We start from the raw sequence: 15,238 nt of genomic DNA, 5'->3' as shown, positions 1-15,238 counted from the left end.
CAAACTTCCACTGCCCACATGGCTCCACAGGCTTAAACCCAGGCCTTCAACACATGGGCTTAGAGCTCTAAATATGAAGAATTGGGGCCTCAAGCAAGCAAGTGTGAATCTGTAGTAATGGAATTACAACATCAGAGGTACTGCTATCTTTCCCAATAGAAAGCTAGCAAGAGAAGGGATAAAGACAACCTGTATAGGCAGGTCAAGACAACATAGAACCCAGGCGACAGGAAGAACACTAATACCATGATGAGGGGAGTGGAATGTTTGCTTAGGGAGGACAGCCTTTGCCCTGTTTAAAGAACATGGTGAAGAGGAAGCAGAGGTGCAAGCTCCATGGACTCACTTGTGCCACAAGAGAAGAGGCTTGAGCACTAGAAGAGGAGCCCAGTAAGCAGAATCCTGAAAGTAAAGAAGGAAGAAGTGAAGGAGGTCTAGGAGCCCGTGTAGAGTCTGATGAGCTGCAACTAAGGTCATTGGTTATTAATCATTTGTCAGAGTCTTCAGGGCTTTATCAGATAATTGCAGTTATAAGTATGTTTATATCACAAAAAATGTGGCAGAGCAGTAAAGGATTAGACCCAAACATAATCTGCAATGACATTAAACAATAACAACACTCTTCGTCCCCCCTCCCCACAAAAAACAATCTACAGATAGTGATAAACCACAAAGCAAACACAATAAAACTGTACCATTTGCTGCTCCTTGGATATTCTAGAACTGTTTGGGTATTGTTTATTTCCAAAAACATTTAAAACCTTATGAAGCCTTAGACTCCATTCCTTCCTTTCCCTAAATTTCCAATAGGTCATAAAATAGCAAGTAGCATCCCTATTCAGCAGGAAAGACTGACAGTCAACTCTATCCACACAAACACACAACCAGAACACAATCACAGCTTGTTTCATAAAATTCATTACTGAGCAAAAGTATCATCTACTGTTTTGAAGAATCTGCCCAAACATATAGATAGCTATGCCTAAGGGACTGCTCTAAACCCACAAACCCATAGATGGCATTTTCAAATAAATGACCTGAAGCTGCAAACAGGATCCATTCTGCTCTCTTTGGCAGCATGCAAGTTTACATGCTAGGAAACATTTCTAACATGAATGAACTGTGAAATTGTCTCTTCCTGCCCCACAATCCTCTAAATTGTATTAGATAATGTTAGCCATTTCTGCACCTTGTAAAAGCTGTCAGTGCCCTATGAAGTGGCATCTGTGGATTGGAAGGAAAGGGCCCCAGCATCTGAGATGCTGCCTAAATATTAGTTGGTGTATTAAGGAAAAATAATGGGAAATGCCATCCCCTGCCTAAGAATACATGGGAAAATGGCTCTGCACAAATCGAGACATGCCAGGGTATGTGATGAGGTGAACCATATACATTTCATTTCCTAGACTGTAATCTTCTCAGGAAAATGATTACCATTGCATCCCACCTCAATCCAATGTCAAGCACTGCCCTGAGAGTGTAAGTGAATGATTTCACTGTGAAGAAAACAAGCTATGAATATGTTCAGTGTTTTAGCTATTTCCACCTGGAGCCAACTTACTGTCACCTGAATATGCTTGCTTTGTGGGCTATATATTATCTCTAATATTAATCCCGCACACATAAAATGAAGAGAGCAATTATGTTTTAGAAATGGAAATCTTTCCAGAACAAAATGTAAATGAAAGACCCTGAGGATGCTGACTTTTCTGTTACATTAATGAAGCTAATTGAAAGTTGACTCTAAATCCTTATATATGTGCATATGAGTATATGCAATTTAAAAGTCTTAGGTTCATAGATGCTTGGAGTGGTTACAGTATTTCACTGGAGTTAATATGGTTATTTGTCATAGGGCCACATCCTGCTGTGCTCTTAGTGGGCATAGATACACATGTTTCCTGTCTCTGCTATGATGCCCTTGCTGTGATTATGATCACACTAATGCCTGCTTTTTAGGTACTGCTTAGACTTTCCCTAGACAGAACTTCCCATTTAAGGTTCAGGTTAGATGTTCTTTTATCCAAGAGGGTGCAATTAGAGATAGCTTCTCACATGTCTTTTCATATTAGTTACCTGTCCTTCTAACTTTAAAGTCCTATATTCTGAGATGTAAAGTATGGGGTATTATTTATCAGAAACACAATAAATGCAAATCTGAACCATAATGCTAGCCACCAATTGAAATTAAATCACATGTATCACATGAATCAATCCATCCCTCTTTAAATGACAATAATGCTGATCTCAAAAATTTACCATCCTCTATGTTTATGGTCCAATAATGCCTTCCTGTCAGCTCTCCAGGCTGCAGAATTTATGAGTCAGGAGCCAAGCCACATAAGCTGCAGGGTTTTTGAAGGTATATAATAATTTTCTAGGAAACTGTGGATTACCTGATAGCAAATGGGGTTGAAAACAACTTTTGTTCTTTATAGTTTTTTCCTTTAAATTTTACTATGAAGAAATGTAAAGTAGTTTCTCCTAAGTGAATGAATACTTGGTTGCAGAAAAAGTGTCTATTCTGTTGGTGAACTTTTTTTTTGTATTCTATCTTTTGAAATCAACCCGGAAAAGTCAGAGTTACATACTGTCCCATCAAAATGTCAATCACTCATCCAGTGTTTATGACCCTTTTCTTCAGCTTAGCAAAAGAAAAACAAATCACGTGACCCTTCATAGTGGGAATGAGTATTGTAGAAGTCAGAGAATCCTAAGTTTGGACCTTAATCTCAGATGGCATGTAGCTCTCATTTTTTTTTTTTTCTTTTCTTTTTTTTTTTTTTTTTTTTACACGAGGGGTTTGTATTATGATATGAAATTTGGAAAGGGTGAAAGACTTGCCTGATATAATCTACCAGGTTATTGGGTGAATGATGACTTCTTTTGAAGTCAATGCTCTACTTTCTAGGATATCTTATTCCCATTCTCACTTGTTTAAACTACAAATTCTCAAGTTCTTATAGTTAGGATTAAAGTTGGATTTCCAGTTTTTTTTTTTTTTTTCATATAGAAAAGAAACTTACCACGTAAGGTTGTTAAGTGACACCACCTATCTGTCTGTCTATGAATGAATATGAAAATGCCTTTTTATAAGCACTGAAATTCTAATCTCAATTTTAAACTCATTATTTGTGATAGTGATAACTCTTCAAAGTTCATATCAGGTGCATGGACTAGGAACACAAGGATGAGTACTAATTTCTAGTCATGTCATAAATATTCTCAGCTGTATCTAATAAAAGTCCTGTAAGCCATATAGATGGTCTCCCAGGAGCCTTGTTAGGACTCTTCCATGGCTTAGCTCACTATTCCTTGTGGATTGGACCAGAAGTGGATACTTGGTCTACTCACTCTAAGCCAATCACATTGAAAGTAGAAACTAGAAAGTAGCCCCTTGGTGGTGGCAGTGCATGCCTTTAGTCCCAGCACTCAGGAGGCAGAGACAGGAGGATCTCTGAGTTCCAGGCTAGCCTAGGCTACAGAGTGAATTCCAGGAAAGGCACAAAGCTACACAGAGAAACCCTGTCTTGAAAAACCAAACCAACCAAGCAAACAAAGCAAACATAAAAACACCCTCCCCCAAAAACCTAGAAAGTAGAAATTGAGACTCAGATATATTTTGTTAGCTTCTATATGTAGACTGAAATGCAATATATAAACTCAAGAGCTATCAGACAGTTATATTTGGAATGAGATGTAGAGAGAGCTTGTGTTTAGAGAGAAGAATGGAGCAGAAAGGAGGCTGCAAGCAGGGATGGAGAAAGTACCCTGCCTGTCTTTCTCTTCTATATGCACCATGGCATTCTAATTGAACAAATGCCTCCTGCTTCTCTCTCGCCCTTCCCAGCTCTCTCAACACTAGCAAAATTGTCTTTGCTGCAAGTCACAGTGGGTGGAATTCAAACATGATGTGACAGACCATGCTCTGGACCCAGAGTGTGCTCTCCTTGATATCAGTCTACTTCACAGGGCAACTCACAAACGGATCAGAGATGGATTCCTGTTAATGGAGATGGAATCAATGGAGCTTGAGATTTACTGGCTTCCAATAACCCCCTATGCATAGCAAACAGTAATGAAGGAATGATTTATCTGAATAAACTAGCTTCCATAAGTATGCATGAGAGCAGTAGTATTATAATACTTTATGCCCTTTTTTGGTTTGTTTTTTGAGGCATGATCTTAATCTGTAGCCCAGGCTAGTCCAGAACTCACCATGCAGTCCAGACTGCCCTCAAACTTGCAGCAACCCTCCTGTCTTAGCCTCTCCAAGACTGGCTATCTTATGTGTTTTTAAAGCTCAAATTCAGACGTGTTTATTCATAATCAGCCTAAAATTATGTTAACATATGATTCAGATAACAATATTATATTTGAAGTATCACATATTTTGAGATTACAAAATTATGAATTTATGAAAAAAGTGAATTGTCATTTGAAATGGAATAAGACATCTTAATAAATTTAAAGGCATATAAAATACTCATTCTCCATATGTCCTAGACATCAAATATCTATAAAATGGCATATTTATGAAAATCATGAGTAAGTTACTGCTTAGAAAGAGTTTGCTGTGTGCTAACAACTATGCTAAGAATTTTTCATCTATTTTTTTTGAACTTCCTCAAAATATCATCAAATAATTGTTGTGCCTGAATGACCTTGCATTAGATGACTTGCATGAAACCCTGCAGCCAGGTATTTGAACACAGGTGGATTGTTATCACTACTATACAGTTTGAATAAGAAAAGCAGATGAAGTAAAATTTCAAAAGAAATTAAGTCTCGGTGGACATTAGCACCAGCAGGTGGATCTCTGTGTGTTCAAGGCCAGCCTGATCTACACAGCAAGTTTCAGGACAGTTATTTCATGTTGAGACTTTGTTGGAGACCAAGCGAAGCAATCCCCAAGCAAACACAACACAACAACAACAACAACAACAACACAAACCAACAAAATTTTGGCAGATAAATTTTATATAACCAAGAATAACATACAACTTTCCAAGTATAAAGTTTCAAATCAAAACCATGTAGGTTATTGATGATTCTTACCGAGGATTTGATGGAGAAGGTGGATTCATTTCTTTTTGATAGTGACGTCCTTGGTTGACAGGCTGTAAAAGAAAAAATACCTGTGAGGTAGGCACCAGTCGGCACAGGGCACACTGTCACACTAATTCTCACTTTGATATTTTGATATCAACAATTCTCATTTTTGATATCCCATTTATAGGAAAGGACTGGCTTTGCTTCACAGCACAGGCAAAGGCCCTGAGTGACTCAGCATACCACAGGGTGAAGTAAAAGATAAAATGCAGGCTATTTTAATAGCCTGTGATAAGGTTCAATAGCATCTACAATGTAAATAAAGGTCACATATTGGAGAGTTCTTCTTGTGGAGTTTTTATACTGTTGCTATTTCTAGAGACAGCAAAAGAAAACAAGATTTTTCTCAAATTTCCTCCCACAACAAACCTTTATTATTTGAAATACAACTAAAAACAAACAAAAACAAAGCAGAGAAAAAAAAAAAAAACGCCAGAAAAATAAACTAATGCCAGTAATGAAACTTGATCTTTCCTCTTTGGCCTATAAAGGGGGAAAAGTGTGTTACAGCTAATACAAACTCCATTTTGAACATAATTCTAAATTATGTGGCTAATAATGATGAAAAACTACTTTATTTTGGCATTCTTGTTTTATTACAAGTTGGAATTTGCCATGCATTTGTTAATTGAATTCAGGATGTTATTGCTATTTCCAGAGAGGTTGGTGTTAAGGCTTTCTTACCCACAGTGAATGTGGCCTCACAGTGCTGACCCACAGCTAAGCCTAGCAGTGTGGCTGTACATAAAGAGACGACCTTCCTTATTCTCCACATAGTTATTATTTTAAGGGGTCCCAAAAGATTAATTACACAGGTGATGGGAATTCATAAGCATAAACTCTCTTGCAAGTATTCCTTTGATTTGTGTGATGATCACGTCATTTAGCCTGGCTACCTATGACTCACTGTGAATTTCAGTGCACACAGATACTTTGGTAACTGAATGGCATTGATGCATCACCATTTCAGTAACAAGAAACAACAGCTGAGAGAACAGTGGAAAGAAAGCATGTCATAAGCCATATTTGATCTCACTAGAGAAATCAAACTTCCAGCAATTTGCAAGTGAAATTTAGTTGATGATTTAGGCTTTATTATTTCATAGCAAGAGAAATTAGCAAGCAAAAGGCCTAATGAGTTGCTTCTTTGGATTAACTCACACTGGTATAGAAAATTATTCCCAGTAATAAATTCATTGGTATTCACTCAGTAGTTCAGCAGCACCGAGGCTGCCAGTGAATAGACTTCTGCTTATTTATTTTCACACGCATTTCCAAAACTTTCTGAGCACCACAGTTCTGATATTCAGGCAAATATCCACCCCTGAATTTTATAATCATTAATTCCAAGCCCTTACTCCAGATGCTGTCTTTCCTTCCTTGGAAGTGTCTACTGTGTTTGTGATGCAGCTCTGTGAACGATGTGGGCTTGTCCCTTTCCATCTTTGCTCATGTTTAGATAATGTACAATAGATTCAGTGATACAAGGGGGAAGAGCACAGCCAATAACAATTCTTAAGTGTTTGAAAACATTCAGCAGAAGCTTTTCAGAGCAGTAAAAACTGGTGACATGAAGGTATGGGAGGGTCAGTGGCTGTCTGTCTGAAGGCAAATGTCACCAAGTGGATTTTATGGGGTTTAAGTCTCACTACGCCACATTCAGTATCTTGCATTTGAGAAACAGAAGAAGCAACAAGGTCACTCATTCCTGACCTTTACCTGACTCCTTACTTCTCATGCAGCTCATAAAACCTAGGCAGGACTTTGTGATCTGCCCCTGAACCAAGTCATCACATCCTATGTGACCAGAAAACCCTCATTTCTGAAGATGCAGGGAAGAAACCCATCAAAAGGCCTTGCTAAGTACTCCCAGTATATTTCCAATAGATCTTATAACCTATATTAAATCATATTTCTCTATGAGTTTCCACTCTGTCAAATCTAGCATGTCAATATGCATTTAATCATTTTTCTTGGAAAATACATGTTTAACAGTTTCTTTCGGTCTTCATTTATTTTTGAGGGTTATTGTTTCATTAAAACCTTATATGGAATGAATTTGTATGCTTTTCTTTAATCTGTCTTCTGTTATAGTTCCTTAGCCATGAATCTAGGTGGGTAGTGAAGAAGACATTTTCCCTCTGTACTGTGTTTCTCTACGTATGCAACAGTAAATTTATTTTTCGGTAGGTAACATCCTGTGACAATACCTGTGATAGAAAATAAAATTAAGGTTTGATTTTAGAATCCAGCCTTATCTGTAGAATACTGTAAGTATATTTGAAAGACTGTTACTGATGCCTACAAGAAACTACAACAATACCAATAATTGCAGCAACTTACCAGTGTATACAAATAGACACAACAGCAATAGCAGTGACTTATATTTAATCCATGCTAATTCTTGAGAGAGAATATCTCATTTGAGCCCCACAGGAAGCCTGTGAACTATATATAATTAACTCCATTTGTTAGAAGAGGACATTCAGATACTAGTATTAAGCCAGGATCATGCCTGCCAGGAAACAGTGGAGCCAGACTTTGCACCCACTTAGTGAGATTCCACAGCTTTCCATCTCAACACGAGTTTGTTTGTATTATTTAATGCATCTTGTGAATTTACACAGAATGTGGAATACAATGTTCTGAATGACAACATGGCAGGGTCTATTCAGTATATGGCATGAAAAAACCGAGTCCCAAGATACATTTTTTTTCTGGAGTATATGAGACTATCCAATAAATTAAATTCACTTGATTTGACTCTCAGGATATGTCACCATATTTTTAAAATTAAAGACAGTAAGTTTTGCTAAACTTGCAACTGTTGTAGGATATAATAGACAACGAGCACTCTGAGAATAATGTTTATATTGAGAGGTGACTTTCACGGTCATTAGCCATAGAACACAGAACAACTCAGACATTTTTATATTTCTTCTGACAGCACAGAAATTACTGTGACTCTAATATCAGTTTTCACATATCATTTCTATAGTTTTATAAGATTTTTATCTACAGCCTAGCATGGCCAATCCCTACCTGCCTAGTTTACCAGGATAACAAACCCAGCATTTCCCAAAGAGCTGAGGAACTAATAGGTCTGTAAATTAGAAGAAATTAAGACCTATTAGGTATGAAACACTTACAATGCCAGTTTTGTATGCACAGCAGCCTGGAATCATGTAAAACACAGACAGGCTCCTGGCAGCATGAAAAAGTCTGGCAATGGTAGACTTTGTCCTTTTGGGGGTGCTGTTGCTTTGCCTAGTGCCAGGAAAGAGGGACTCATAAAATCACCACCACCCAGAGACTTTGACTTCCTATGATCAATTTGCTGGAAGGTAAGGGAGAGCAGGAAGGCTAAATAAAAAAACAAGAGATAAGATAATCCTGATATGTTGAGAGGTACAGACAATATCTTTATGTTGTTATGTAAAATCTATTCAAAATGGCAATAATATTGCAAGGTTAATCAAGGCCATAAATAACTTGTCTGAGAACCTAACTGTATGCTTGGGATTTTATTAAGTGAATTTTGCCTCTTTTTTTTAATATTATGCTTTGTAATATGCCACATTGATGGATGCATAAGATGAGCATTTAGATCCTCCTCACCCCCTTTCTCCAAGCTGGGAAGGCTTATATATTATATTAGGTTATGGTATGAGGATTTTTTAATTTGAAGGAATAATAGCTTTGAAGCATCTACTCAGAGAACAGCATGCATATTAGGTGTGCTTTTCTTGACTTTCGGTTCATGGAGGGACAGAAATAAAGTACTAAAAAAGGAAACCACCAAAGACTGTCATCAACATTCTGTGGGTGGCGGGCAGTGTGGACACCAGTGTGCAAGCATAACCAAACAAGCACAGACTATCTTGCTGGCCCACCTGCATGGCCCTGGCCCACCTGTATAGCTCTAGTAGCCATGGAAAGGGGAAGTGCTCTAGAAAACTTGAAGAAATACCCCTGAGAGGAGCAGGTTCCAGTCTTGGGAACTTGGCTCATTTGCTGGCAGACAGCAATATGGGAAAGCACTTGGTGAATCCATTTTACAATGCCAGTAAAAGACGAATGTGGGATTTGGGCCCAGGACAGCTTTATATTCTTTTGGTTATCATATGAAACTAAACTCATGTGTGCACGCATGTGAGCACACCCATACTCCATGAAGGGAACGTTTTCATGCTACTGCCAGTCAAAACCAGAAACACATTCACTCAAAATTCATTGTAACCAAGTCTTAGTTCCCTTCCCAAGGCTGCACAGAACCCAGTTTTGGAACAAATCTCATGAGGGTTACTCCTTTCAGAATGCCTCCAAAATCGATTACTTATAGCCAGGTTTCCACAGACATAGTAAAGTATTCTTTTAATTGAATTTGGGTTTAAGTTAGAAACTTCGAAAAATTTGTCTGTCAAAGGCCAATGGATTTCTCAATAAATTATTTATTTAGCTTAAGAAGCCTATAAAAGCCAATTTGTGAAGAGAATATGGTTACATTTAATTACAGTTTAAATGACTAATTTATTACATCTAAACACCTTTTAAACAGTACATACTGCTCAGAACTGATGCTGGGGAATCAGAGCTTGTGCAAACACAATAGCTGTTGCTAAAGACTTTACTGTACTCCGTGTCTCCTCTCTAGCTCCACACGTAGCATCTGTGAAATCCTCCCATCGGCACAGGTACTGGATGTGGCCTCACTAAATCTCCTGTGCCCACAGTTGCTCACAAAGCCTTGCTCAGAGGGAGAGCTTCTCAAGGTGTATACTGAATGTTTAGTATCAATATTTAACATAAAATATTACATGTGCCACTCAAGACTTACAGCAGAACAGAGCTGATGTGTATTTTGGAGCTGATGAAAACCAGTTTACTTTAGAGTAAAAAGGAATTATTTAGTGTGCATGTTACTGATTGCTTCATTTGATCAATGAATAACAACCAGCTGTGCTGCCTCATGCCAGGTTGTTTTTATGGGTCTTATATCCAGGACTGAGGACACTGGTAACAATGGTAATTGAATACTGCTAAGTGCTATAGTTGAACCTATTGAAAATGCAGGAGGCTGAATGTATGTGAGGAGAGAGACATTTATTTGATATTTCTGTAACTTCTAGTTTTGCAGTGAATTGTAAAACACTTTAAAAATAAATTCTTTAGGGGCTGGCTCAGCAGGTAAAAGTGCTTGCCATGAGCCTGATAACTTGGGTTCAATCCCTTCGACTGTCATGGTGGAAGAATACTAACTCTCCTATGCTGTCATCCAACCTCCACACCTGTGCCATGGTGGGTACCCTTCACAAATGAATTAATGTAAAATAATTCTTTAATAAAAAGCTAGCCAATGTGTAAATCTCATAGGGATGAGTGCTATGAAGAACACTCTGGCAGGGAGCAGGGGCAGGGGCTCCCCCAGTGACGATCAGGTGACACAGTGTGGCTTGAGTAGTGTGTCATTCTCCTGTGCATATGCTGGATGGGATGGGCTAGGTAGGAATGGTGAGTTTCAAGTTCTATGTGAGCTGAAGGAGAGGTAGAGGCCTGAAGCGGTGGGTGTCTTGCCTAAGGAGGGACTCCAGACTCACCTCCACAGATGTGTTTGCTCCTTTTTACAATCTGAAATTCTTTACCTTTTGTCTATGTGTAAATGAATAAGCATTCTTGAACTTTGACTTAACCGATGCCTTCTCTGAAAGCACATCTGGTACTCAGCAGCCAAATTTATTGCTCCTTGTGGTGGTATTGTGTTCCCCAATATATTGTGCACCCTAATAAATTTATCTGGGGTCAGAGAACAGACAGCCACTCGATACAGAGCCCAAAAGTGGTGGCTAGAAAATGGGTCAGAGCAAGTCATAGCAGAAGCCTTTAATCCCAGCACTTGGAAGGCAGAACTAGGCGGATCTCTGTGTGTTCAAGGATACAGCCAGCATGAAGACACACACCTTTAATCCCAGAAATCGAGCCTTTAATCCCAGGGAGTGATGGCAGAAAGGGAAGGATATATAAGGCGTGAAGACCAGAAACTAGAGGCATTTGGCTAGTTAAGCATTTGGCTGGTTAAGCTTTTAGGCTTTGGAGCAGCACAGTTCAGCTGAGAGCCATTGGGATGAGGACACAGAAGTTTGCAGTCTGAGGAAACAGGATCAGCTGAGGAACTGGCGAGGTGAGGTAGCTGTGGCTTGTTCTGCTTCTCTGATCTTCCAACATTCACCCCAATAACTGGCCTCAGGTTTGATTTTATTAATAAGACTTTTAAGATTCCTGCTACAGCTCCTCCTACATCATCCCGTAGATTTTTGTTTTATCACCCTTCACCATCCTGAATTACAGGATGTGAACATCTTAAGATGAGGACAAATTTTGTTCCCAACACCCAGGCCACTTCCCAACATATTGCACTAAACAAGGTGCAGAATAAATGGATATGACAGAAATGAGCAAGTTTGGGCTAGGAGTCGGGTACTCCTGGTTCTAGGGCATGAAGTAAGCCTGAACAGTGAGGCCTAGAGTAGAATCTCAGAAAGCTCTGGAGCTGTCTGAGGGATACTCTGGTACAAGGTACACAGATATTCACACAATGCAGCTAGGGAACTACAAATGGTTTGAAAGCATGGAGTGAGGGGTGGAGAGAAGCTGGATGGGGGTACTTCTCAGAGTGTAGGGGCCTCTGTGCCAGACTCGAGGCCATGAGGAACCACTGAAGGGCTTTACATAAGGAAGAGAGCAGAACACACCTGGGCTTTACAAAGGTCTAGTGTGAAAAATGAGAACTAAATTTAAAAAAAAAAGATTTACTTTGTTTATGTGTATATGTCTGTGAGCATATGCTGTGTGTGTATCTATTAAGACCAGAAGAAGGCAGAGCTGAGGTTACAGGTGGCTGTGAGCTGCCTGCTATGGGTGCAGGGAACACAATCTTGGCCCTCTGCAAGAGCAGCGATTGTTCTTAACATCTGAGTCATCTCTGAAAACCAAGATTTTTACCAAGTGCTTATTATGTTTCAAATTCAGCACCAGTTGCTTTACAAGGTAACAGGCTGGCTTTGATTTGATTCTCAACACTATGTCTTCAGAATCAGTGCTCCTAACCCACAGCCTGTGGTACTTGGACCAGAGGTGAGAAGATGATGCGGTACTGCTGAAGAAATTCAGATGAGTAACACTATGCCAAGTCTGTGGTGTTAGGCAGTAGAGATTAAGAAGCAAAGAGGTGGAGAGATGGGTCATCAGTTAAGAATACTTGGCGATCTTGCAGAGGACTTGGGTTGGGTTCTCAGCACTCACATGGTGATTTACACCATTCATAACTCCAGTTCCAGTGGATCAGGCATCCTCTTTTGACCTTTGAGGGCACCAGGAATGCACATGGTGAGCATCCATATATGCAGGCAAAACACTCATACACATGAAATAAAATAGATAAATCTAAAAATCTTAACTAGAAAAAGAAACAAATAGAAGAGCCTTAGGATGTGAAGACCAGTATGGATACAGGAAAATGAAAATGTGGGAGAAGGAGCAATGTCTTCCAATCTTCTGGCAAGAGGGCCACTGGAGGGTAGCACCATTCACCAAGACAAAATCGGGGGGCAGCATCCTGTGGCAACACCAGGAGCCTTTCATTTTGTTTCTCACCATCTCCACACCTTTTCTGAGGAGAAAAGCATGAGCTCTCAGAGAGGTTGAAACAATACTTGTAAATTGCTCTATTTAAACTCCACATGATCAGAAGGATGCAGTTTTCATTATGGAATGCAATTTCCCATTTGTTGATAGTTCCAATATTGGAGCGAACTGAATTTGATGAAATAATAAACATATCCTATGAATACTAAAGGTAGGATTTTCAAAATTTTCTGTCTAAAAAATAGACATTTCAATTTCTCATTTGGTTGAATAGAGGGGTTATTAAGTTCATTACTAATGGTGTTATTTTTGGCTGTGTGCTTTTAGAGCAGAGTACTTGTCATGCAGGAGACTTCAGTTCTTGCCAGAACAGGACAGTGATGAGAACCGGGTATCCAGGGCAACCAAGAGTTCAGACTTCTCAGTCCATAAATAATCATCCCTCAGCTTGCCCTCTGTACTGCTGGTCTCTGAGCCACTTCCTGACAAAATGAGCTCCATCCAGAGGCCACTGTTCTCTTTCTAACTGGGGCTTATGACTGCTGAGGAATATTCTATAAGAAAGGCACTGCTTCGACTCTGTCTGCACCCGATCCTTACGATTTTTCACTTTGGTGTGAGGATGCTCTGTGGCCAAAGTCACAGGGACATAGGTATTTTTCTGGGTGGTATATACTGTCCAGCACCAAGGCTGTTTGAAGAGTTATATGTATCCATGTCTAATTAAACCACAAACTAAGCAAGAGAAAGCTGGAGGTGGAGGAGAGGGAGATAATAGGCACTAAGTGGACATTGGTGGTGATTTTCCACCTTGCATCTCCTAGGAGTCTATTTGATTTCACCTTCTATGATGACTTGCATATTCTCTTGAGAATGCAGGAGCCTCGTCCTCCCCTGGATGTCTGTAGCACCTATGTGACAAACCACTCATATAGCAGGAGTTACCACGGAAACAGACAGGTTCTCAGTGTTCTCACTGGGAAGTGGAAACACTAATGCCAGCTGGAAAGATTCAGGTGACACACATGACCATGTGATGGAGGGACTACTGAAACATGGAAGGCCTACAAAGATGTTAGAGACCTGGAAAACCTGGTTTTAAGATAAAAGCAGATCGCAAAAATGAATATCTGTTAAATATATAAAACTTCTGTCTACCACATTTGAAGTTAGTATTTATGTCGGTTTAAAGCATAATTTAAAACTTTTGAAGACTTGTTAATTTTTATTTTATGTGCTTGGATTTTTTTGTCTGCATGTTTGTATGTATACCACATGTGTGTCTGGTGCCTGTGTAGGCTGGAAGAGGACACAGAATTTCCTGGAACTGGAGTTACAGATGGCTCACAGCATATTGGTGCTGGAAACCAAGCCCAGGTCCTCTACAAGAGCAGTGAGTATCTTTAAATGATGAGCTGCTTCTCCATCCCCGACTTTAACTTTTTATTGTTTCCAGATGGCACCTAAGGAAGCAGGCAAGAGACGGCCAGGAGCCTATGTTGGCACTGTAGGACTCAGAGATTGTATCTTGTTACTCTGGTTGGGATTGCAGACTGTCTGTATGATGAAGAGTCAGCTTTTGTTTATTAAACAAAATATCAGTGCTGGAGATGGATGCCAGGATGCTACACATGCTAGGCAAGGACTCAACCACTGTGCTACATTCCTAGCTTTATACAGCTATGTATGAGCTTGAGTCAAAGTTATCTTAGATTTCATTCTCTGCTAGGCCATGGAGAGGGTGATGGCTATACTAATGTGTTTAGACATGTGGACACAGGTATCTGTAGCTCCTATCATGGCCCCTCAAACACAGAGGAGTCAGTAAACATCTAGTGACTTCTACAGAAGGTTCTTTTCTGTCCTTGTAGGTAAACAGTATTTACTATGTCTATAGTCTTTTCCCTTTTGTTCATTCATTTAATAAGTATTCATTGAAAATATTAAGTCTCTTTTATGTGGCAAAAGGCTTGTGCTAGGAGCAGGGATTTTCAGAACCCTGCATGATTTCATATACTGCTGTGATTTGAGGATCCATCCCTTCCAAAGTTCATATATCAGAAACTTAATTGCCTACATGAAGGAGAAGAGAGGTGGGATATTTATGAATTCATTCATGAATAAATTAATTCCATTACTGTGGGAACGAGTTTGTGATAAAAAGATTCATTGATCCCCTTTTCACTAGTTTGCTTCCCACTCCCCATCCCCACCCCATTCTCCCCGCTATCATGGGATGATGCTCAAGGAAGATCTTTGCTAAATATAGGTCTTTGACCCTGGACTTTCCAGACTTTAGAACTAAACAAAATGGTATTTATGTGTATAAATGACCTGGTTCTCATCTATTGTGAGAACAAAAGAGAACTAAGACAATCAATCATCATACACACATCTCCAAGGGTGTGTAAGTGAGTGTAAGACAATGGCATCCTCTATTACCAGTCTCTCCCTTAAAAGACTATCTCAGAATGAGCTCTGCATG

The 15,238-nt window shown here is 39.4% G+C and overlaps 1 protein-coding gene across 5 annotated transcripts in view; it reads right to left on the bottom strand.

Moving 5' to 3' along the window:
• Positions 1–15,238, bottom strand: part of Cfap20dc (CFAP20 domain containing) — a 255,472-nt gene that overhangs the window by 39,677 nt on the left and 200,557 nt on the right. For all 5 annotated transcript variants that reach the window (XM_036199888.1, XM_036199890.1, XM_036199889.1 and 2 more), the window contains one exon: positions 5,059–5,120. In XM_036199888.1, coding sequence (XP_036055781.1) covers positions 5,059–5,120 — 62 coding nt within the window. The remainder of the gene's footprint in view (positions 1–5,058; positions 5,121–15,238) is intronic.

Source organism: Onychomys torridus, chromosome 9 (assembly GCF_903995425.1).
Source record: "Onychomys torridus chromosome 9, mOncTor1.1, whole genome shotgun sequence".
Classification (NCBI taxonomy): Eukaryota; Metazoa; Chordata; class Mammalia; order Rodentia; family Cricetidae; genus Onychomys; species Onychomys torridus.
Note: the sequence above shows the minus strand (reverse complement) of the source record. Positions and strands in the feature narration are given on the sequence as shown.